The 21,752-nt window shown below is 47.7% G+C and overlaps 1 protein-coding gene across 7 annotated transcripts; it reads left to right on the top strand.

The window, feature by feature from the left end:
• The first annotated feature begins 281 nt into the window (after window positions 1-281).
• Window positions 282-21,153, top strand: LARP4 (La ribonucleoprotein 4). Of its 7 annotated transcripts, none has more exons than XM_085041349.1 (17): window positions 282-395; window positions 5,077-5,251; window positions 5,455-5,599; window positions 6,702-6,860; window positions 7,179-7,254; window positions 7,534-7,670; window positions 7,905-8,008; window positions 8,998-9,108; window positions 9,480-9,533; window positions 10,152-10,361; window positions 10,817-10,920; window positions 13,313-13,537; window positions 13,899-13,947; window positions 14,148-14,306; window positions 14,855-14,976; window positions 15,711-15,882; window positions 16,052-21,153. In XM_085041349.1, the coding sequence occupies exons 2-17, from the start codon at window positions 5,201-5,203 to the stop codon at window positions 16,388-16,390; spliced, it is 2,217 nt and encodes a 738-aa protein (XP_084897475.1). In that variant the 5' UTR covers window positions 282-395; window positions 5,077-5,200; the 3' UTR covers window positions 16,391-21,153. The 7 variants fall into 7 exon arrangements, with proteins under 7 accessions (XP_084897475.1, XP_084897474.1, XP_084897473.1 ...); XM_085041348.1 differs by having other exon boundaries at window positions 5,452-5,599; window positions 15,714-15,882; XM_085041347.1 differs by having other exon boundaries at window positions 5,452-5,599.
• The last annotated feature ends 599 nt before the right edge of the window (window positions 21,154-21,752 follow it).

The following is a 21,752-nucleotide window of genomic DNA, read 5'->3' as shown; positions in this document are numbered from 1 at the left end:
TTTTGAGTTCTGTAATTAGAAAAAGCAACCAACCAACCTACCAAAACACCCCAAAACCCCAAACCCGAGAATTTTCCACACCGCGGTTCGCGACCCTCCCACTCCCTCCGCGGGGGGCGCCGAGTCCCCCGCGCGGCGCTGCAGCCGCTGCGCCCTCTGGCGGAGCGTGGCGGGGTGGCTCCGCCCCCCCCGCGCGGGGAATGGTCCGTCCCGGCCGTGCCCCGGACGCGCTCGGTGCGCCCGGAAGAGGCGGCGGCGGCGGGCGGGGAGCGGGCGGGACGGGCCGGGCCGGGCGGCGCGGCCGGAGGCGGAGCCCGCGTGTCCCGATCGCCGCTCCGGGCACCGGGGAGCGCGGGCCCGCCGGCCGCGGCGGCACGATGCTGCTGTTCGTGGAGGTGAGGCGGCGGCGCCGGGCCATGTGGCGGGAGGCGGCAGCGGGAGGCCGCGCACGCCGCGCCGGGGGAGGGGACGGGGCTGACACAGCAGATCCGGGGGCGGCGGCCGCGGGCGGCTGGGGGGGGTCGGTGGGCGCTCTGGAAGGTTCCGCCGGGGCGGGGGGCGGGGGAGGCGCCGCCGTGACCTTCGGGCGCCGCCGCGGCCCGGCCGTGAAGGTGACGCGGGACACGCGGGGCCTCCCGGGGCCTCCCGGGAGCGGGCCCGGCTCGGCCTGTCGGCACGCGGGGCGGCCCCGTGGGGCCGAGCCCGAGCGCGGCGCCTCGCTAATTGCGTTAATTAAACACCGAAGGTGGTTCGTGGCGCGGGAGGGGGAGGTTCTGGCGTTCCCCGGCGCGCCGGGTCCGGGCGGGACGAGGAGCGCGGCCCGGCCCGGCCCTGGAGGTCACCGGGGAGGGCGGGCGCCGTGTCCGCTGCGGCCCGCGACGGGCTTCACCTGCTCACGGCGTTTCACGGGTTCGGTGGAGCGGCTTTAGCGTTTGCTGAACGAACCCGGGTGGCCGCTATAAACTTTGCACCGAGTTTTGTCCCAAAACGTGCGCGGAGCAGAGAGCTGCCGGGGCCGTGGGGAGTAGCGGAGGGAGCCGGGCGGGCAGCGGGCTGTGTCCGAGCAGAGTGTGCGGCTCGGGGGAGTCCTGCTCGGGGGTTTTGTTTCGGGTGACGGGTGAGGTGGTGCTGGTGGCTCCCACACGAACACCAGCATGTGCTCTGTGGTTAAGAACCTCTAAATAAAGCAGTTTGGGAAACACCTCTTTCTTAAGTGAGTCACCTCAGTTCCGAGCTGAATGTTTCTTGCTTTCACAGAGAGGAATAAAAGTTGTCATGAGCTCGGTGACAGGTTTTGAGAATTTGGGGTTGCAGTGTTGAGCTGGAAGAGGAACTGCTGGGGCTGATGGGAGCCACGAGCAGCTGCCTCATCGCAGGCTGAGTGTGGCGAGAGGCCCCGGAGCAGGAGGAGCGCTGGGTGCACGAGGCAGGTTCTGGAATGCACTGATGGGGATACCGATGGAGCTGGGGCACCTCGGGAGCACATGGCTGCTGGTGTGGAAGGAAGGAAGCTGCAGCTCATCAGCACCTCAGGATTTTTAGGGAGTCCTAAAGCACAAACTTCACTTTGTCTGATCTTCTTCTGATAGTGTTGGGAGTTTTTGTGATTTTCATTTTGGAAATCTCAGTAATGTTTAATTTTGAGTTCCTGAAGGCCATCTGTACTTTGTGAAGGTGTCTTTTCACTGCGAAGGCAGGGAACTGGAGTTCAGAGCTAGGTGTCCTGGAATGCTGCAGTTAGATGCTTAGGAGCAGACAGCAGCTTTATCTCTGGATCTTTGGGGATGCCTGGAAAATAAGGCTCAGGATGGGTGGAAGTCCTGAGGTTTTCAGGGGGATTGGCTGAGTTGCTGTAGCAGTCAGTGTTTGGTTTAGACCTACCTGAAGTGTGAACATGGTGGTTGTTCCAAGCCCTTCGCAGTGTGCATGGGGGAATTTGGGTTTCCTTCAACATCCTTTAGTTCCAAATCTCTGCGGCAATGGCTGTGTAAGGCTCGAGCTGTTTCATACATTGATGTTTGGGGTAGGCCTTCTTTCTCCCTCACAGCCAGAACTGTGTGCTGTTAACAATCACTAATTAGGTGCATTGGGAATATTAGTAAATGCATCGAGAAAAATGGAATTGATAATGGCTGATGGGCGTGCTGCGGGCTCCACACAGGTGGGTATGTCCTCCTAATTCCATATATTTTTAGTTTATTGGGGAAATGGAAGACTGCGTGTTTCAAGTGGGTGAAATGCTGCCCATGATGTTTCCTGGGTAGAAATCCAGGACAGTGGGAAGCACTGAGTGTTGTTGGCCTTCTCTAGCAGGTGAGGCTTCCTGTGTCCCCTGTTCACACTGCTTTGACACACAGCAGAGTTGTGCCTTGGCTTTCCCCAGGGGTGGAGGAGGCTCTTCTGGGCACAGGGACCTCATACTGCCCCATGGAAAACCCTGCAGCTCCTGGTGGGAACAACACTCCTGTGACCACTAAAGTTAGTGTGAAGTTGAGAGTTACCTGGGACCCTGAGACCAGGAACTGTTACCTGAAACCAACCAGCAGCCCTGAAGGAGTTGTGTGTTGGTTTGATACCAGCTTGAGCTCTGAGGTGACAGTGACTCCCTTAGAGAAGGCGGCAGATGACCACTCTGTCTGACCCCCAGACAGCTCCCTACCTGCCTTCCCCCAGCCAGCACAAGGCTTCTCTCGGCTGCCTCCCGTAGCTTTGCTGACCTTGGGGTTTTTCCATCTGCTTACGTTTCCATTTCTGGAAAAGGGTTAGTTTCTCCCCTCACAAGTTTGGTTAAATTCTCTTCTGGATTTTTCGCTTTGATTCTGTTTCAGAGAGTTTGCCTACTGCAGGAAATCTGTCGCAAGGTCTAGGTTAGGATTTTGGTTGCAGAATAATTTGAGTTAATATTACATTTTAATGCTTTAAAACTCTTGAGTGCCTGCTTATTTGTTAGCTTAATTGAATCTGTTTAAATATAATTTAGATGTAATTACAATAAGAAAAATATCCTTTGCCGTCTTTCAGAATGAGAATTTTCTTCAACAGCCAGTTTTTGGGAGCTGCTGGAGGAGAATCTTTATCCACGTTTGCTGAAAGTAACGTGAGCGAGAGGGGAAGCTGTGCCGAGGAGGAGAGCTTTGTCAGCTCGTGGATCCCAGCGAGTGTTCCCAACCTTTGTCACTCTGTAAAGCTTTAACCTAGTCATGAAAGTTCCCGATAGCGGCTGGGAGGATCAGGCTGCAGCCAATCCTATGGGCTCGGCATTTGTAGCCTCAGTTAAATAAGCAAGAATTGATATTTTGGCCTTCTCTTTTGAAGAGCCGCTGGCCACGATGGAGGGGTTTCGCTCCTGGAGTGCAGCAGAGTGAATTTCCCAAAAGCTGATGTAAATTAGGGACTTTTTAACTTCTTCAGTCCGTGGGGTTTTGCTGTTAAGATGAATGGGAGCAGGGCTGGGTTCAGGCTGGGCTGTTAGAGCACACCAAGTGTTTCTAGCACGAGGGGAAGTGGCCCTTGCTCTGTTCCAGGTGTGCAGCCATTGTGTTCACGGTCCATTCATCACTTTATCAGAGTCCAGATCACCTCCATAAGTGCAGTAATCACCCCAAAGTGTTTCAGTTTCACTTTGTCACACTTACTCCTTCAAATTACTTCAAGCCTGAGCTCAGTGCTACCCTCAGAGGTGTAGGTAGTGAGGCAGAGTTTTTATTTTTAGAAAAGATTGAATCATCTGGATGTGTCTTGTCTCTTTTTGCTTTGTTAAAAAGTAAATTCAAGGAGCTCAGACCTGCTGGCTCTGGGTCTGTGTGCAGGAGCCCATGTGGGCAGGTGAGGCTGCTCCAGGAGTGACCAGAAGCTGAGCAGAATTTAGTTTGGAGCTGCTGAGCTGCAGTGACAGAGCCTGTGGGTGCAGCGGGTTACTGGGTCTTCCTTCTCAGGTTGTTTTGTTGGGGAACAACTGCTCTGGAATCTGCAAAGGGAAATGCATGTGTGTTCTTTCACCCTGAACTTTTTGTAGTTTTCGGCTCTGCTCCTGGGCAAAGATTAATGGGAGGGGAACACTGTTGCTGTGTGGATTAAGTCAGTTGTTGCGTGGGGGGTTTGAATCTCAGAGCTTTGCTAAAACCGTGGTCTTTGTTTTGCTCCTTGCATGGTTTTGTTGAACCTCTCCAGTGTTTGGAGGCTTCTTGTTACCAAACTGGGGCTTGTCCTTGCAGCAAACAGCTCTGGCACGAGGTGTGACCTTGGCAGAGGAATTATCTCTAAAGCTATTGCAACTGCTTCCTTATCCTTGTGCTGTATGTTCGAGGCCTGGTAGTGAGCCACTCCTTAACTTCAGAATTCGGGAGCCTTGGCCTCCGAAATATCCAACTTGCTTATCTGTGCATTTGTGGATATGAGCTGGATTAATGGCTTTCAGCTTTTAAAGTCCAGCAAATTTCAGCAGTGGAGCATCGTTCAGTGGCTGGAGGAGCTGTTTTAGCTGCTTGTGGGGTGTCAGGATATCTTGGGGGGAAAAATTTTGCAAAAGGGTGGTTTTATTCACTACCCTCTAACTCTAGTTATTATTTCACTATGTGAAAGGAGCAAAAGCCATGTTTTCCTCTGCTGCTGCAGCACTGTTGGATTGCTCACCCAAATGCCTTTGAGTGGCTCTGGGAGAGGGACCTTGAAGGGCTCCATGTTGTGCTGTGGGAATGAGTGTTTCTCTGTGTCAGAGAAGGCTGGAATCCTGCAGTTCTTCTTGTCTGTCTCATTTGTAACTCTCTCACTATAATTACGGTCCTCGTTGCCCAGACCCAAAGTGAGAAGATCCCATTCTCTCCCCAGCAGGCTGGGATGGTATGTAAGTTTGTCTTGGGATTTCAAAACCTTTAATCTCCTTGGTTACAAGTTTAAGGAAATCTTTAGTGTCTGTTGATGTGTGTAAGATTCCTGGGGGAATGGGTTAGGACTCAGGTAAGTTCAGGAGGAATCCTGGCACAGCACAGGTGATGCTTGGTTAGTACAGATGTCACTAATTCCGTAAGTTATACAGTTTCTTCTCCTTGACATATGTTTTTTTACCTTCCTTTCTAGGAAGGGGTCTGGAGGAGGGAAAATTTCCCTTTCTGGTGAAAGGGGACTGGAGCATTATGACAGTCAAGTCTTTAAAAGCTTATGAGTTCCCAGAGTCCTTGCCGAGTAGCCGCTGCCTCCGCTGATGTTGTCGGATGTCAATAGAGAGAGGTTGAAGGCAACACTTCTAATGGAGGTAGAAACGAAATACTTGGAAAATACCAAGGATTTTCCTGTTTTCATTAATAAAAAAATCACATAGGTGCTTAATAGCTGGGTAGACACTTGAGATGTGGAACTCTAGAGACAATCACTAAATTCACCTGTATTGTTTGGCTTGACTTCTGAGGCTTCTCCGGGTTGCTCTGACTAACCAAAATGTTCTGGTCTCTTCAGCAGGTAACATCGAAAGGTGCTGGCTTGAACCCCAATGCAAAAGTGTGGCAAGAGGTGCCCCAGGGCAGTGGTGAGGCTGTGCCCCCCACCAATGGCACAGAGCACACGTGGCAGGAGACAGCGGCGGCCCAGGGGACTCCAGCTGAGGGTGAGGTGTCAGGACACTGGTTGTGATGTGGCCCTTTCTGGGTGACACTCGGGGAGCTCAGCTGTGAGGAACAACCTCTGGCTCTTGTCCTTGAGGTTGTCAGTGCTGATGGAGCAACACCCAGGAAAGGAACAGAAGGCAGCAGGTGGTTTATAAGGGGGGCTTTGGTTCAGGAAGGTGTCAGAGGTCAGGAGCAGGATCCAAGGGGCCCAGTGATGACCAAGTAACGCGCTAAGAGGGGAGCAGGGTGCTGATGTGTAGAAATGGATTTGTGACATTGCTGCACTTGAGCATCTACTGGACCCTGTGAACAGGAAAATGAGGTCTGAGGGTCACCTGCAGTCCTGGGGATCACTGAGGTGCTGCTGAGAGCTGTCAGGGGTGTTTGTTCTGGAGCAGACCACGTGCAGTAGCTGTGGTTAGCTCCTCTCCCTTCAGGCTGTTCCACTGCAGTCCTGTTTCCATCCTTACCACAGGGACAGTGTCCAGAGCTAAGGATTCAACTGGTTTCACTTGCCTGACTTGGCTCAGCCTCCATCCGAGGTGTAGCTTATGTGACTCAAAACACGGCAGAGGATGCAGAAGATTCTCTGCAAAATGGTTTAGTAAAAGTTAGGGATAAAGAAGGGAGCATTCAGCTTGTGTGCCTCTGTCAAAAGTTTCTGGTAAGTCAGCAGAAGTGGGGAGAGAGCTCTGGGTTTGTGCTTTGCCTGACAGAAACTCATTTGTCTCTTCATAACAAAGTAAAGCAATTGAGGCAGTGTAAGCAATTTTCATCTCTTGTTTTTAGGAACCTTGCTTAAATGTTTTAAATTTCAGGTGGAAAGGCAGGTTTTTAGATTCTCTGCCACTTTGGGGATCAATTTCAGGATCCTTTATTTACTTATGCCTGAGAGCCTAGTGCAAGCCAGCTCTTCCTGAAATTGGAGAGGTAGAAAGTTCTAATCCAGCACAAAGTCTGAGAAATACAGATCAAGGTTAGACACTCTCAGGTACAGCTTTCTTGAGTATTTGTTTTTATGTTGGTAGCCAGAATTTTTCAAATTGAAAATCTGCTGAAGCTGACGGTAGTTTTCCTGCTGCTGGTGTGTTCCTTTGCCAGGTAACATAGAGATCTCAGAGGACAGCTGCAAGCAGTATGAAGTGATGTATTCCCCATCCTGTGAAGCCACAAGGAATGGCACAGGAGTTGATGAGGCATCAGCAAATGGAATTGTCCTGGCGACTGAAGATCTGGGATACCAAATCTATGAAGTGTCTGGTGAGTGCCGAAGTTCAAACATTGCTGTCAGTGTTTGTAGCCCCCTGGAGTTGCTGTAGGTGTGGTGTGACCGAGTTGGAACTCTTGACATGTCCATCCAAGAAGCTCCAGGCTGGTCACAGCTCGAGGCCAAACAGGTGCAGGGTGGGATCAGAGTCATTTTGAGAGTGTGTTCTGTGGGTTTTTAAGCGTCTCAGATGAGCTTTATTTATTGGTCCTAGCTGAGGGATTCATTCTTGTATTCTGCAAAGAGCCATGTCCCGTCCTTGTCTTGTTGCCATGAAAGTGGGAGCTGATGGTGGATGTGGTCCTTTTTAGGTGATGGCAGCTCCACAGTGTCCACAGAAGACATCAGAGAATGTTTGAGAAAACAACTTGAATTTTGCTTCTCGCGGTAGGTGCAGTTACAGATTCTGCAGTTACAAATTGCAGTTATAAATAGGTGCAATCCTTTTTGCAGACCAATGTCTAGGGCACTGGAACTTCATTAAGTTTTTAAAATTACCTTACTCTGCTTCATGTTGATTTGCTGGGATTTGTTCTAGGAGAGGAAATCTGAGGGTGTTTTGGTTGTGAATGGTACTGGCGAATATTTAAGCCTGTAGTTATCCTTTTGAGTTTTCTCTAAGTCAGTTTAGGATTTTTCTTAAATAACCATTTTATGTCTTCTTAGTGAGAATCTTTCAAAGGATCTCTACTTGATGTCTCAGATGGACAGTGATCAGTTTGTTCCAATATGGACAATTGCCAACATGGAAGGGATTAAGAAGCTGACAACGGATATGGACCTTATTCTTGAAGTTTTGAGATGTAAGTCTGGGATTTTTGTATCTCTTTTGGTAGCACAAAGAATCCCTCTGTGCTTCAGTGAGATGTTTTAGTCTCTGAGCTGGTTATGGCTTGTTGGGCTGCTAAATGGTGACAGGAACTTTACTGACTAAGGCTGTTCTGAGCTCCTGAGTTCTCATTCTTTGTTCCAAGTTCCACGAGAGAGTCTGCTACTGCTGAGATGTGCAATGTCCAACTTTTGTACTTTAATTTCAGCTTCTCCTATGGTACAAGTGGATGAAAGGGGGGAGAAAGTCAGACCAAACCACAAGCGATGTATTATCATTCTCCGTGAGATCCCTGAAACAACACCTATAGAGGTAACTAAAGAGAAAGGAAAGAAATAACTCTGTTACTTGTTTTGAAAGGTATCTTCAACAGAGCTTCAAACAGCACCAGGAAAAAAAGGTCAGGTGGTGTTTAATTAGATTAAATACGGATATTTTTCTTCTAAACCACATCAGTAACTTTTTCCACTTGAGTGCATTGTCAGAATAGCCAAAACAAAAACTTATTGCCACTGTCCCCATTATTTACTACTATATTTAAACCTTCTTAAGTAAACTTTTTTCCCACCCAAGCTGAGCTAGTCCAGCTTCTCTTGAAGGAAGTTTGAACTGATTTCTTTTCATAACCAAAAATAAATCAGTCCAGGGCATAGCTTGGAGTTCAGGCTGAATTTTCGTCACAGCAGTAACTTTACTTGAAGTCAGATGGTTGTTTTGGCAGCAAGAAATGTTACTAAACATTTCTCATTCATTGTGCCCCAGTGTGAGCTGAGCTCATTATGTCCAAGAAGGGAGGATAATAAAATTCCTCCTGATACTTGGCGAACAGAATGATTTAGTTCTTTGTTTTTTAAAGTTGTAACACAGGGTGTTTGTCTAGCAGCATTTTTAATGAGTTCTTCTAATGCAAACACTGAGCAGCTGCTTGTCCCTCTCTTTACAATCTGATTATTGCAAAGCTGTCAGCTTGCCTTGACTTAGAAATATTTCATGGAATCATTGTAGTCTCCATGACTCTGCTGATCTAAAGCCACACTTTTCCTACCTGTTTCATACCGAAATACCACCAGTTCTACACAGATCTTGATTCTCTTGCCAGCTTGGCCTGCTGCGTTTTATCTGGGGAGCCCAGGAGGCTGGATTATGATTTGTGGGTCAAGGAGCAGGTAGAGGGTAATTTGGTCAGGGGAATAAAGAATGTCCCTCGTCATGGGAGAGTGGCAGCTGAGGAGCTGCAACATAAACTTGGGTCACTTTGGTGTTCACTGTACAGTGAATTCCTGAATTCCTTCTCTCTGCAGGAGGTGAAGGCTCTGTTTAAGAACGAGAACTGCCCCAAGGTGATAAGCTGTGAGTTTGCTCACAACAACAACTGGTACGTTACATTCCAGTCCGACACAGATGCGCAACAGGTAAGGCTGCCTTCCTCTGACATCCCAGCTTTAATTCTTCCCTGCTCAATGAAAGTGCACACGTGCTTCCTGTAGCTAAAAGAAATATTTATTTACAGATCCCCTTCTTGTTGATTTAAGAGATTACTGGCAAGCTCTGGTTACTAAAACTAAAGTTGAGGGACTCTGGGGTTATAATTCCCTTGCCTGCCTCTTGCCTTGGTGCTTTTCAGCCATGACTGGACCAGAATCCTTAATTTGAAGTGTTAATGAGTTTAGCTGAGCTGACAGGGAAGTACATAGCTGCACATTTGTGTTAAATCATGGAACATCCTTTGGGAAGTACAACTTTATCAAGATATTCTAATGTTGATCTTGTTTTGTATCTGCAGGCGTTCAAATACTTAAGGGAAGAAGTGAAAACCTTTCAGGGCAAGCCAGTAATGGTGAGTCTTTTCTGCTTTAGCTGATGTTTCTGTTGGAATTGAATTGTGGTGTTCTGTTTGGATGATGGTGACCATTTGTGGGGGGTGGAACCAAGGACACAGCAGGGGGAGAGTCCATAGCTGTGGCTCTGCAGGCTGGAAACAGGAACGAGGTCATGGGGAGCTCTGACAAATTACAGTGCAGCGGCTGCTGCTTACTCACAGCACTGCTTCCCGGGGGGGGTGAAATACATTCCTGTGCCGACTTCCTTCTCCACTTGCCCCAGAATCTGGGTTTGCAGAGCTCAGGAGAAGGATTCCTGCCACTGTGAGTCTCAAGTTGGCTGCTGCACAGAGCAGGCTGGAGCAAAGTGCTTGTACTGTGAGAGGAACTGTCAGGATTGGAGTCTGAACAGTTCCGGCTGTAGAAAGCAGTGTTTATCTTCAGTTCTGCAGATCCCCCAGCTAAAGCAATGTATGTCCTTCCCCTTATCGTGCCGTGGGATTGGGATCTGGGCTGATTTTATCAATTTTTATTCATAAGCAGTAATCCATCTTCACATCCCTCCGACGGGCAAGACCGATTCCATGTTCTCCTTTTCTCCCAGCTAATGTGTGGTGTGATTTGCTGTCTTGCAGGCCAGGATAAAAGCCATCAACACGTTTTTTGCTAAGAATGGTTACCGGGTCGTGGATTCCGGTGTGTATCCCCAGCCCGTGCAGACCCAAGCGCAGTTTGCCTCCCCCCTGTTTATGCAGCCTGTATATAGCCCTCAGCAGTACTCGATTTACAGCATCGTGCCTCAGACGTGGTCTCCAAATCCTGCACCTTACTTTGAGACACCACTGGTGAGTAACAGCTGCTGAGAAGGTTACTTATCCAGATTGTTATCCAGCCCATCAGGGATAGTTTGGTTAATAATCACTAGGGCGAGTGGGCGTTCAGCTTTCTTGGTCAGATCCCCCTGTTTTAGGACATGTCATGGACCTGATGAAGCAACACTGTCAGAGGAGCTTCCAGTCTCAGCCTTGGCTGCCACTTATTTCAAGGAATTTTGGTGTGAAATTCCATTATCCAGCAGCCTGTGTTACTGGAAGAGCCCACAGCTCCAGGAATGGGGAACTGCTCTAGCAGATGCAGATTGTGAACCTGAGGGGGTTTGGCTGGAGTAGTGAATTCGCTCCACTGTAAATGCTGTAGCCCAGTGTGAAATTACAGCCATGAGTAACTGCTGAAGTTCATCATTAATCTGCAAACGTTTTTCTTTGTAGCTCAGCCACTGAGATTGTTGTGTCTGTTACAGGCCCCCTTTCCCAACGGTGGATTTGTGAATGGCTTTAATACACCAGGATCGTATAAAACAAATGCTGCTTCTCTGAGTATAGGTCGCCCATTCCATAGGAATCGGTAAGATAATTCTGTCAGGTGTTTGCTCCTGGAAAACTTACAGTACTGTTCACTGAGATCCTCAGGTGTTCCTTGCATGTCACATGCAGTGCTTTCTGATGGGACCACATTATTTATCAAATGTGTGATGTTTTTCAACTTAATTGAAAAAATGAAATAGAAGGTGGCAGCTTAATATCCTAAAATAATGGACACAGTGCTGGAGAGAGCAGAAGTAACTCCTTTAAGAGCCTCAGAGGAATTTTTGCAGACAAATAAATAACTTCCTCCTGAGGTCGTACTTGTAATTATGTTTGTTATACACAGATTATAAGCTCCTGCAGCACAACATAAGCCTTTCCTGCTGGGATCAGGCTCGTGGAGCCGCTGGTTCCTGCAGTGGGAGTTGCTTGTCCTGACTGCTGTGTCCAACCGCTCGATGCTGGGGCTGTTCCTGTAATTTATTTGCTTTATCCCCATCTTCCCTGAGAGCTGTAAGGACTTAGATATAAACACTGGGGAGGAGGAAACACTTTGTATTGCTCTCTGAGTACAATGGAGTAGTAACCTGTGTGTGGGGGTGGGAGTTGTTTGTGTGCAGCACAGGGCTGGGACCATGGGAATTGCTGTGGGTATTGCTGGAGAAATGTGACAACTGCCAGGGCAGTGAGAGGGTTTGTGGTGCAGCTCAGGTCTGCGGCTGTTGGCAGAAGGGGAACTTCAGGATTTGGTCTGTGGTGACTCAGCAGAGTCTTAACACAGACTGTGGAGCTGGGAGTGTGACTCTGCCTGGAAGATGAAAGAGCTGCTCCAGTTGCAGCTGCTCAGCTCCAAACTCACATCTTGACAAAGGTGGTTTGGCTTTTCCTTGTTTTAAATTCTGCACAGTTGTAAAGCTCTTGTGTATATAGATCCTCTTGGAAGTACAGCTGCTGCCAACTGTGCAGGAACTGTGTGCATCCAAGGACAAACACCTTGAAATGCCTCCCTGTACATCACATCTGCATAACCGTAAGCTTTTAAAATCCTGATTATGTAAAGGCTTCAGTTTGTAAAACTCGTGTGGCTGAAGCTGCAGCTTTAGGGTCAGTGTGTGCAGGTCCTGCCAGCCCAGTGATGATCAAGTATCGCGCTAAGAGAGAACAGGTCGCAGTTGGGGGCTGGGCAGCCTGTGCTCCCTGCTTTCCTTCCTCCTGCTCTTCCTTCCTTCTGCTCTCACATCATTTCTCATTCTCTTTGCTCTTCTTTTTCCCTCCTTTATCTTTCCTTGCCTTTTCTGCTTTGCTCTTCTGCCCAGACAAGACTGTGGCCTTCTCGATGACGGGTAAGATTATGAGATCTGAGGGCTGAACAGTGACCTGAGAATCTCCCATTTTGAGAACAACTTGGACAAAATGGAAGAATTTAGTTGACTTTGCTCCATCTCCTCCCTGTGGTTTTTGCTGATGGGAAACTTAAGCTTTATGGGGCCCTGGAAACTGGTTCTTGATGCTTCTTGAAGCTGGGAAGTGTGAATTAATCTCTGTTCAGCAAATCTCCTGTTAAACTGCAGAACAGCCTGCTTGGAGAGGTTCATCCAGCTGCTGGTTTTGGGTTTCTGTCCTGGCCCATTAAACCTGATTTGTTTTGCAGTACAGACAACTAATAGTTAAGCGTCAGAGTTTTCTCTGTAACTAAACATTTGTTTAAGCAACTTGTATTTATTTTGCGCTGTTTGTTGCAACATCCTTGTGGGAAAGGGGGATGGAGGAATCATACTTTGGCTGGCACTAGGAGAGTTTATTCTCATTTCCCAGAATGTTACGATGAGATTGTTTAAAAACAGTGAGTGTGCAAAATCCTCCTGTCCTTAAATTATGAGATTTGCAGAGTTCACCAGAGGAGAGAAAATTTTGAGTTCTTGTCTTTGGTCATTGCTGCATGGAAAAGGCACTGAGGGGCAGAAGTGGAAAAGAGCTGAAGACAACCAAATGCTGCTCCAGAAAACTGTTTTGTGTTGTGCTAGATCTGAGTTGTTCTGAGGAATTCTACGCTTAAGACACTGAGCCTGAACTTGCAGCAGCACTGTGTGCAGAGCTGTCTGTGCTCAAAGGAACCACAGCTGTAATGCTGAATAATCGATAATGCTTTTGGGGTTTTTTTCCTCCTCTTGGGTATGATTTGGGCAGTGATCTCAATGTTTTCTGCATTTGCCAACACTGGAGTGGAGGTTGCCAGAAGACCATAACAGAAGGAATCAGTGGAGGCTGGGAAGACAAATGTCTTTGTTCCTGACAGTTGTACAGGACATGCAAGTTCTGGTACTTGCTGACCTCCTGCTTTTCTTGTCAGCTGCGAATCAGCTGCAGCTGGTGGTGGTTCTGCCGTGGTTCCTGGGCATGAAGGTCCCACAGCTGCTGCTCTCTGTCCGCAGGGTGAAGCCTCATTTCCGCTCATCCAGCAGCTCGGAGCACCCAGAGGCACCGCCTGGCGCTGGGGCTTTGCCCATGGGGGACCTGAGCAGAACCAACTCCAGGAGTTTTGTCATGGAGCGACACAGCAGCTCCTTAACTGGGCACCAAGACCAAGGGTATTCCCAGAAGGATTCTCCCACGGCACAGCTGGAGCAGAACGGCGATTATGGCGTCGGCAGGGGCAGGTAAAGGCTGTGTCCTGTGTTTGCTGCCACACAGCAGCAAGATTAATTGGTTTTATCTCTTTTTCTGTTAATTTGGGGTTTAGACACTTGAAAAGGCAGATCAGTGAGAAATCAGACGAATAAGTTTATTACTGTAAAATAGCTGTCCTTATGCTTGGTCAGATGCTCATCCAGAGGGCTGAGAAATAGAAATTGTTCCTTGGCTCTGTTCCAAGAGTGTTGGAACTTGGAGCCCTTCTGAGGAGGGGGAGCATCCCATAGCTGTGTGGGGAAGGCTCGTGAGGCAGCTGTGGGTCCTTCGTGCAGAGCAGTGCCCACTTCAGCTGCGGAATGCACTGACTGCTTGTTCTTGCCTTTCAAGGAGGAATGTGTTCCGAGGTCGGAGGAGACGGGAGGACGACCGAGTTTCAGTAAGTTCTCCTTCCCTTTTTGCAGGGAGTCACTTGAAGTGCAGAGTGTTGGCTTTGCAGTGACTGAAGGAATAGCAAAGTCCTTAAATCCACAGCTTGCATTGGGGGTTTACAGTTTTTCTGGGAAATGCTCTGACTCTTTCTCAGGGCTTTTACTGCTCGGTGTTACAACTCTATTAACAGGTGTTTTCCCTCTTCAGAGACCTCAGCCTTCAGCAGAAACAAAGACTCAGACACCAAAGTTTGACTTGCTGGCATCCAATTTCCCACCTTTGCCTGGCAGCACAGCAAAAATTCTGGGAGAGCCTGTGTTGGAGAGCAGGATGTCTGACATCGTTAAAGGAGTCTGCAAAGAGAAGGTGCCTGGGCTTGTCTCTGTCACGCACACGGGAGTATCTGGGTGCTCTGACTCCCTTTTCCCTGTTAAAGAATCAGTTTGTTAGAGCCACATATTCCAGTGCTTTAATCCCAGACTTCATACTGGTTTATTCATAGCACAGTGCATTTTCTCTGGCTTTTTGTGGGAATGCAGCCAGGGTTCCTGCAGTTACAGTGTTGTAAACTCAATAATGTTGAGGAATAAAGAAGGGAAAGGAGCAGTGTTGACTACTGGAGTAGGAACAGTTAGGAGTGGGGGCAAGGGATCTTTCCAAATGAGTTCGTTCTTTGAGCTGGTGGGACTAAGCAGTGATATTCTGGGTGATCCAGCTTTAGTTCTGGTTTTACCCAATACTTGTTTTGCCCATATAAAGGGCTTTAGAGGTGATGATCCAAAAGAAGTAAAGTTGCTATAATCAGGACTTGAGCAGCCTTTGGAACTACCCCACTTCCCAGATGTCTTGCAGTGTCATATTGGGGAGCAATTTGAGCATCTTTGTGTATTTTGCAACTTGTGCCCTGTGTCCAGGAAAGCAAGGACTCCCTGTCCCCCTGCCCAGCTGCTGCTCCGGACGAACCAACGCCCAGCGCTGCCCAGCCGCCTGTGCCCAGCGTGATCTCCCCGAGCCAGACTGAGCCTGTGGTGCTGAGGTATGCAGAGAAATGGGCATGCCGTGGAGTCGTGGAGTGTCCTGAGTTGGAAGGGACCCTCAAGGATCACCGAGTCCAGCTCTGGCCCTGCACAGACACTCCAGGAATCACAACATGTATTTGAGAGCATTGTCCAAATGCTCCTGGAGCTCTGGCAGCCTTGGGGCCGTGACCATTCCCTGGGGAGCCTGGGCAGTGCCCAACACCCTCAGGGGGAAGAACCTTTTCCTGATATCCAACCTAACCCTCCCCTGACACAGCTCCAGCTGTTCTCTCCAGTCCTGTCACTGTCCCAGAGAGCAGAGATCGAAGCTGCCCCTCAGGATGAGGCTGCAGCCCCCAATGAGTCTCCCCTCAGTTTCTTCTCCAGCCTTTAGGTCTTTTTTATATTGTGATGCCCCAAGCTGTCCCCAGGAGTGGAGGTGAGGCCACCCTAGTGCAGGACAGAGTGGGACAATCCCCTCCCTCAGGTGTCTGGCAGTGCTGGGCCTGATGCCCCCGGTGACCCTTTGGGCTGCCAAGGCACTGCTGACTCATTTGCGTGTTCCAGCAAAGTGTCTCACCAGTGTCTGGTAGTAATGTTGGGTGACATCTTCTCCAGAGGCCACCAGATAGAAAGAACAAATCATGATGGGAATGGCTGTGCTGTTCTGTACTTGTGACTTTAAAGAAAGGAAATAATCTCTGAAACATGAATGTCAGTAGGTTTTAATATTGAGTTGTTGTTGGTTTAGCAGCATAGTTCAGCCAGAGAGCAAACCAGAAGAAGTGTCTGCTCTGAAGGACGTGGCCAGCCCAGCTTCCCCGCCGGCGTCCATCTGTGCCGTCAGTGCTGCAAAGCCACCAAGGACAAACACCTCCTCCCCTTCTGCTCAAGCAAGTGCAGCTCCTGCTCTGTCGACACAGGTAAGGCCCAGAGCAGGGAGTGGGATTGATGGAGGGAGCTTTCTCTGGGGTGCTGATGGTGCACCTGGGACCTTCCCTCGGCTCGCTGTGCGAGTTGTTGCTGCTGTGCCTGGGATGGGCTGGGAGGTGCCTGTGGTGTGTAAACCTCGCTCTTTCCTTGCTCCCAAAGGAGCCTCGCAAGCTCAGTTACGCCGAGGTTTGCCAGAAGCCCCCGAAGGAGCCACCTGCAGTCCCTGTCCAGCCTCTGAGGGAGCATCGCACCAACATCGTTCCCCCTGCCAAAAATGAAGAAAATGGTACAGTGGAGAAGGCTCCGGAGAAGGCTCCTCAGGAGAGGGCTGAAGGGCGAATGAAGGATTACTCCGGGTTCCGCGGCAGCGGAGCTCCCAGGGGAGCTGCTGGGAAAATCAGGGAACAGAGGCGCCAGTTTGGACGCAGATCTTCGCCTCAGGGAGCACCGCGACGCGTCGGCAAGGAGCAGTATGTGCCACCCCGGTCACCAAAGTAACGCTGGGCCAGCCAATGATTCTCTATTTAACTTGAGCTGTGGACTAATGAGCAGCAGAGAGACTGAGGAGGAAGGATTCAGGAAGGGGAAAACTGAACTGGAGCGTGGCTTGCGTGGAGAAGTTGTGGAGGGTCCCAAAATTCATCTCTAAAAGTGATTTCACAAATGCTGGAGGATTCCAATCACTATAAATATAGAGATTATAATTTTTGTATTTTTGTTTTTTAATTTGCAGAGGGTTTCCTGCTTGAAATCAGTTTTGGTGGGGTTATGAAAGTAGCGTTTTGACAAAGTGAAAGAAATACGAGTTGACAAATTAACCTGTCCCTCGGCGTAGGAGGAAAAGCATAAGAGAATATTATTTTTGGAAAATGAGTATTTCTGTAAAATTAGAACTTTTTTTAACCTATTTAACGTTTGGCTTGTGGGCTGGTGTGTCTGCCATGGATGGCCTGGCATTGCAGAGGCCTCTGCAGCGTGAGCGGAGTGAGTGCAGCCAGAACTGTTGTCATCACTTAGTCACTGATGATGAAACCTGAATGTACTACTGTAGTAAACCATGTGTTTCCAGCTTGAAGTAGAATCTCTTGACCTTACTAATATTTCATTCAACAAGCTCTTTAAGGTATAATTTTTGCAGGAGACTGGATTGTAGATGAGAGCGTGTGGACAACAGAAATTGTCTCATAGACGCAGTGAAGGAGGCAAAGGGAGCATTTCAGAAACTTTAATATGCCCTTTTTCCTCGCCTTCTTTTGAGGGCAACTCCTTAGATTTGGGATTTTGTTTGCTTTTTTCCTCTCTTGTTACTTTCTCTGATTTCTTTATTACAGACTTTAGTGCATTTTTCTTGGTATGTTTTCCTGAGGCAGCCCCAGGGTAGGATGGGCAGGTGGCTACACAGCACCTGATGTTACCTGCACAGGTACAGAGCCTGGAATTTCAGCTTCACATGTGGAATTCTGCCTTGCAGGTGGGAACTCTGGGCACTCACCATCCTCTCTGGATGACTGGCAGCAAACCAGAGCTGTGGCTGGGTTTTCTCTGTGCTGACTCTGGAATAGGCTGTTGGCTGCTGTATTGCCAGAAATCAGGGTTTATACTCCTGGGAACTCGTTGTTTACAGCTGATGTCATAGCAACTGACTCGTTTTTAACTGTTTAAAGTGGAACTAAAGGTGCAGAGTTAAAGAAATCCCCTTGTGTTCAGAGAAGCTGCTGGAGAGGTGGCACCTTGCCAGCTGTGTGCTGACTGAATTTGCAACACTATTGTGCAGTAAGTGGTTAAGTTTCAGGGTGATTAATGACTGAAATAGGAACATTCAGCGTACTAATCTGCCAAAATCAGCATGCCAGGGTTCAAAGTTCTGTATAAAGCGTTAGAGGAAAGTAGCTTCCAGCAGTAAGAATCACATCTTTATTTTTTCCTCTTTTTTTTTTTTTTAGTGAATAGCAAGTGTAGAAATTTAAAGTTGTAAGTTGTGAACACTGGAAAACTCAATTGTGATATATTCCGTAACCATCTTAGTAATATATGCTCGTGTTGCCATAGAATGAATGTAAGTGGCAGTTAAAATAACTGTGAAATTTTTCATTTTCTGATTTCTTAGCCAGATAACCCTTGGCGACTTGGGCCTCAGTAGGAATTCTCTATCAACTGCTTGGAGAACACTCAGTATCTATTTTTATAAATATATATATAAAGCCAGAGTTGTCATTTCTCTAACTTATTATTCAGCTTGGCAATTGCTTTGAGTTCATTCATAACACAATATAATGTATTTATGCAGTCAACTGTTCATTTCTACGCATGTTATAGAGAGAAAGTCAGAGAATCATAGCGTAGGCTGAGCTGGAAGAGACCCATCAGGGTCACGGAGTCCAACCTGGCCCTGCACAGGACATCCCAGCAGTCCCAACCTGTGCCTGAGAGCATTGGCTAAATGATTCTTGAGATCAGACAGGCTTGGAGCTGTGAGCCCTTCCTGGGGAAGGTTCAGTACCCAGAACCCTGTGGGAAAGGACCTGTTCCTGATATCCCACCTGAACCTCCCCTGACTTAGCTTCCTGCCTGTTCCTCGGGTCCTGAAGTGTATATGCATATATATATATTTATCTATATAGATATATATATATATAAACCCTAAAATCACTATTCACTTTTAAACTACCTGTACTGGGTTTGGGAGGTTTTTTTTAATTTAGTAAAAAAAATCGTTGATCACATCCACAGTTTAGGGATTCTTACAGACTCTTCTCCATTTATTTTGATAACGCTACTCTTGTTGGAATGATAGGGAAGTTTAAATATTTAGTGTCAAAGTCCTGAAATAAAATGAATGCAAAGTTTAATTTGTTTTAAAGGCTCTAAACAGCTCCTGCAGCCAAACTGGAACAAAACGAGCCTGTAGGATGGTCATGGGTGCTTGAGGGAGATGTGCTCTGTCGTTGGGAGGTTGAGGAAGCGTTGGGATGCCAGCAGCTGTTGGCTGTTTGGAGCAGGAGTGGTGTGGGAAGGGCTGGTGCAGATGGTGGTCAGAATTCCCTGGTCAGTGCCAGTGACTTGGTTGTGCTGAGAGGGCCTGAATGGTGAAATGGAACTTTGTCATTGATGAGATGTGGGAAAACCCAACCAAGTGGGGTTCCATCTTGTAGGGTGATAGGAAAGGGGTGCTCTGTGAGTCCTGGCAGTGTTTCCAGCATCCCATTGTGCCTCTTGTGCAGTGAATGCAGGTCAGGCTCTAACTGTTGGCTTTTCCCAGCATATCAAAATTTCTCTCAGCTTAAGGCACTTGCAATGATTTATTTCACACCTGTGTGCAAGGATTTCACGTGAGCATTTCCCTTCCACCATTTCTAACTGTGGTTTGGGATGTGTTTTTCTTTCTTTCTGTTCTTTTCTGTGCAGGGGGAAATTCCCAAGTGGTTACAGAGGCTGTGCAACTGTAGTGGGTGGGAGTTCTCAGCACTGGGACCTGGCAGGGACTGGCTTTGCCTTTTCCTTCCCGTGCTGGGCTGGGGAGGCTCTCGTGTCCCTCCCCACCAGACTGGGGAAACTGGGAGAGGAGGGATGGTTTGGAGGCAGCTGGGGCAGCTCCTGAGTTTCACTGCTGTGACAGCTGGAACTGTCCCTGTTCACCTGTCCAGGTGCACTCCAAGTGACAACAGCTCTCCGTGGTTCCCTCTGGGTAGTTCCTCAGGGGATACAAAGACAAATTGTCCTGCTCTGCTGATGCTAAATACCAGGAGGTGCACATCACACGTAACTTTCAGTTTTAGGAACTGTGACTTGTTTTCTGAGTTGTTGACTTCTTTTAGGGACAGAAATACACTTCCCAGTTCAGTTCTTTTCCAAATTACTGTATGTGGAAAAGATTGGACTACTCTCTTGTGCTTCTGCTGGGGAGTGAAAAGAAGAAATTCTTTGCATGTGATAGTAAAATTAAAAGTGCAAAAAGTTTTGTTTCTTTTGATTTCTAACATTGTTAGTTTTATAGTATCTTACATTCCTGCTCTTACTGTTTTATTTTGTTGGGTTTGTTTTTTTTTTTTATTAGCCTGGCACAGTATGATGGTGCAGTTTTAGCTGTAGGTTTAAAAAAAAAATTAAAAAAGTAACCCACTATTAACCAGAAGAGAAAGATGATACTGTGGCAGATCAGTAGCAAATAAGTGACTTAATCAATGCTTTACTGTAGTTAAATAGCTATGGCCTTACTACTTTGTCAATATCAGCTTAATTGTCTTGAAACTGTCTGCGATTTTTACTGTTCCCAGGTGAGTTGACCTGGGCTGAGTTATCTGGTATGTACAGATGATATTTTAAATTTGTAAAATGCACCATTGTATTACAGACGATGCAACAGAAATGCACTTCGGGGGGAAATGGCTTCTGATGAGTTTTTTTGTAAATCCTTGATTACTACAGATATGCAATAGAGTTTTTGTTTCTAATTTTGATATTTCCTTCTGAAACGTAAGATTGTTGCCATTAATCTGAATGATTTATCATGCTCTTCTTTGCGTGTATATATTCCATATAGTCTGAGCTTCCTTTAGGATGGTACATAATTTTGGGTTGTTGTAGTATTTTAGTTGGCTCTTCTCTTCAGTGCCTTTAGCATAGGCACTTCAAGAGGTTCATTGAGTCTGTTTTTAATGTACAGTTGGGAGGACTTGAAAGGGTGTTAAAACAACTTATTTCTGAAAAAAAATCCATCTGCAAACTAACCTGTAACAACTTTAAAATTTTATATTTAAGAACCAGATGTTTATTTTTATGGAACTTCAGTTATGGATACAGTTTCCAAAAAAAATGCAACTTCAAATGTAAACAGACTGTGCATAAATGGGTTTTGTTCTAATTTTTATAGAATACAAAATATTCAGATAATATATTGATCTCGAGTTACTACAGACATCTTGTTCCTCCCAGATGAATCCAGCTTCCCCTTGGCATTGACGATCTCTCTTCAAAGTGGTAGGAAAGGAGAAAAAAGCGACTTATCTGGCTTTTAGACTGTCTGTTCTGGTTTATTCCTGTTGTCAAAATGTCCAAAACAAAATTTGTGTAAAGTAGGTTCATGCTTTAAATGTTCAAATGATAATACATGTATTTGTATTTGTTTTTGACATTGCCAAGGTGCTATGGGAAATTGAAATAACAGTTAGAAAAATAAAGCTGATTTAAAAGAGAAAAAAAACACACCAAAAACCAAAAAAAAAAAAAAAAGGAAAAAAAAGAAAAAAACCTTTAAAACACAACTTCCTGAGCTCTTGTTTGTGTCTGTGGAGGTTGAAATGTTTTTGGTGAGGGTGGTGGTGGGAGGTGAGGGGCTCGGCGTGCTGCTCAGGGTCACTGTCAGGGTCAGTGTCAGGAGCTCAGGGCTCCTCTGGCCTCCCAGCACTGCTCCAGCAGGTCAGCCCAGAGCACAGCACAGCATTTCCAGAGGGTTCTGGAATGTCCCCTGGCCCCTCTCTGCTCCCAGCGCCCACAGCTCAGTTCTGCTGTCAGTCCCTCCCCGTTCCTTTTGTCGCGTGCTGTGCTCCCCCAGCAGAGTCCCACCTTTGCACCTTTATGGATTTTGTACACTTTGATGAGCTCCTGGCTCAGCTGTCTCCTGGACGCTGAACAAGCGCAGCTCCCTCAGCCTTTCCTGTCCCTTCAGCATCAGCTCTGCCGGAGCTGCAGGTCACTGCTGTCCTGAGGGGCCCAGGGCTGGACAGAGCTGGACAGAGCTCCCCAGAGTCCAGAGGCTTCACCCCACCAGCTGCCCGCTACGAGCGGCGGAGCAGCCGATCAGCGAGCCTGAGGATGGGAGCGGGGACGGGAACCGGGATCGGGGTTCGGGGTTCTGGAGCAG

The sequence above is a fragment of the Lichenostomus cassidix genome, chromosome 29 (assembly GCF_008360975.1).
Source record: "Lichenostomus cassidix isolate B80296 chromosome 29, HeHo_3.0, whole genome shotgun sequence".
Lineage (NCBI taxonomy): Eukaryota > Metazoa > Chordata > Aves > Passeriformes > Meliphagidae > Lichenostomus > Lichenostomus cassidix.
The sequence above is the reverse complement of the archived record's forward strand: the minus strand, read 5'-3'. Positions and strand labels throughout refer to the sequence as shown.

Excerpts from the sequence above, each read along its gene's own strand:
- LARP4 (XM_085041347.1), top strand. The coding sequence starts at position 5,201 with ATGTTGTCGGATGTCAATAGAGAGAGGTTGAAGGCAACACTTCTAATG. Across the intron at positions 6,861-7,178 it reads CCAAATCTATGAAGTGTCTG|GTGATGGCAGCTCCACAGTG; the intron begins GTGAGTGCCGAA and ends GGTCCTTTTTAG. Across the intron at positions 14,307-14,854 it reads AAGGAGTCTGCAAAGAGAAG|GAAAGCAAGGACTCCCTGTC; the intron begins GTGCCTGGGCTT and ends CCCTGTGTCCAG.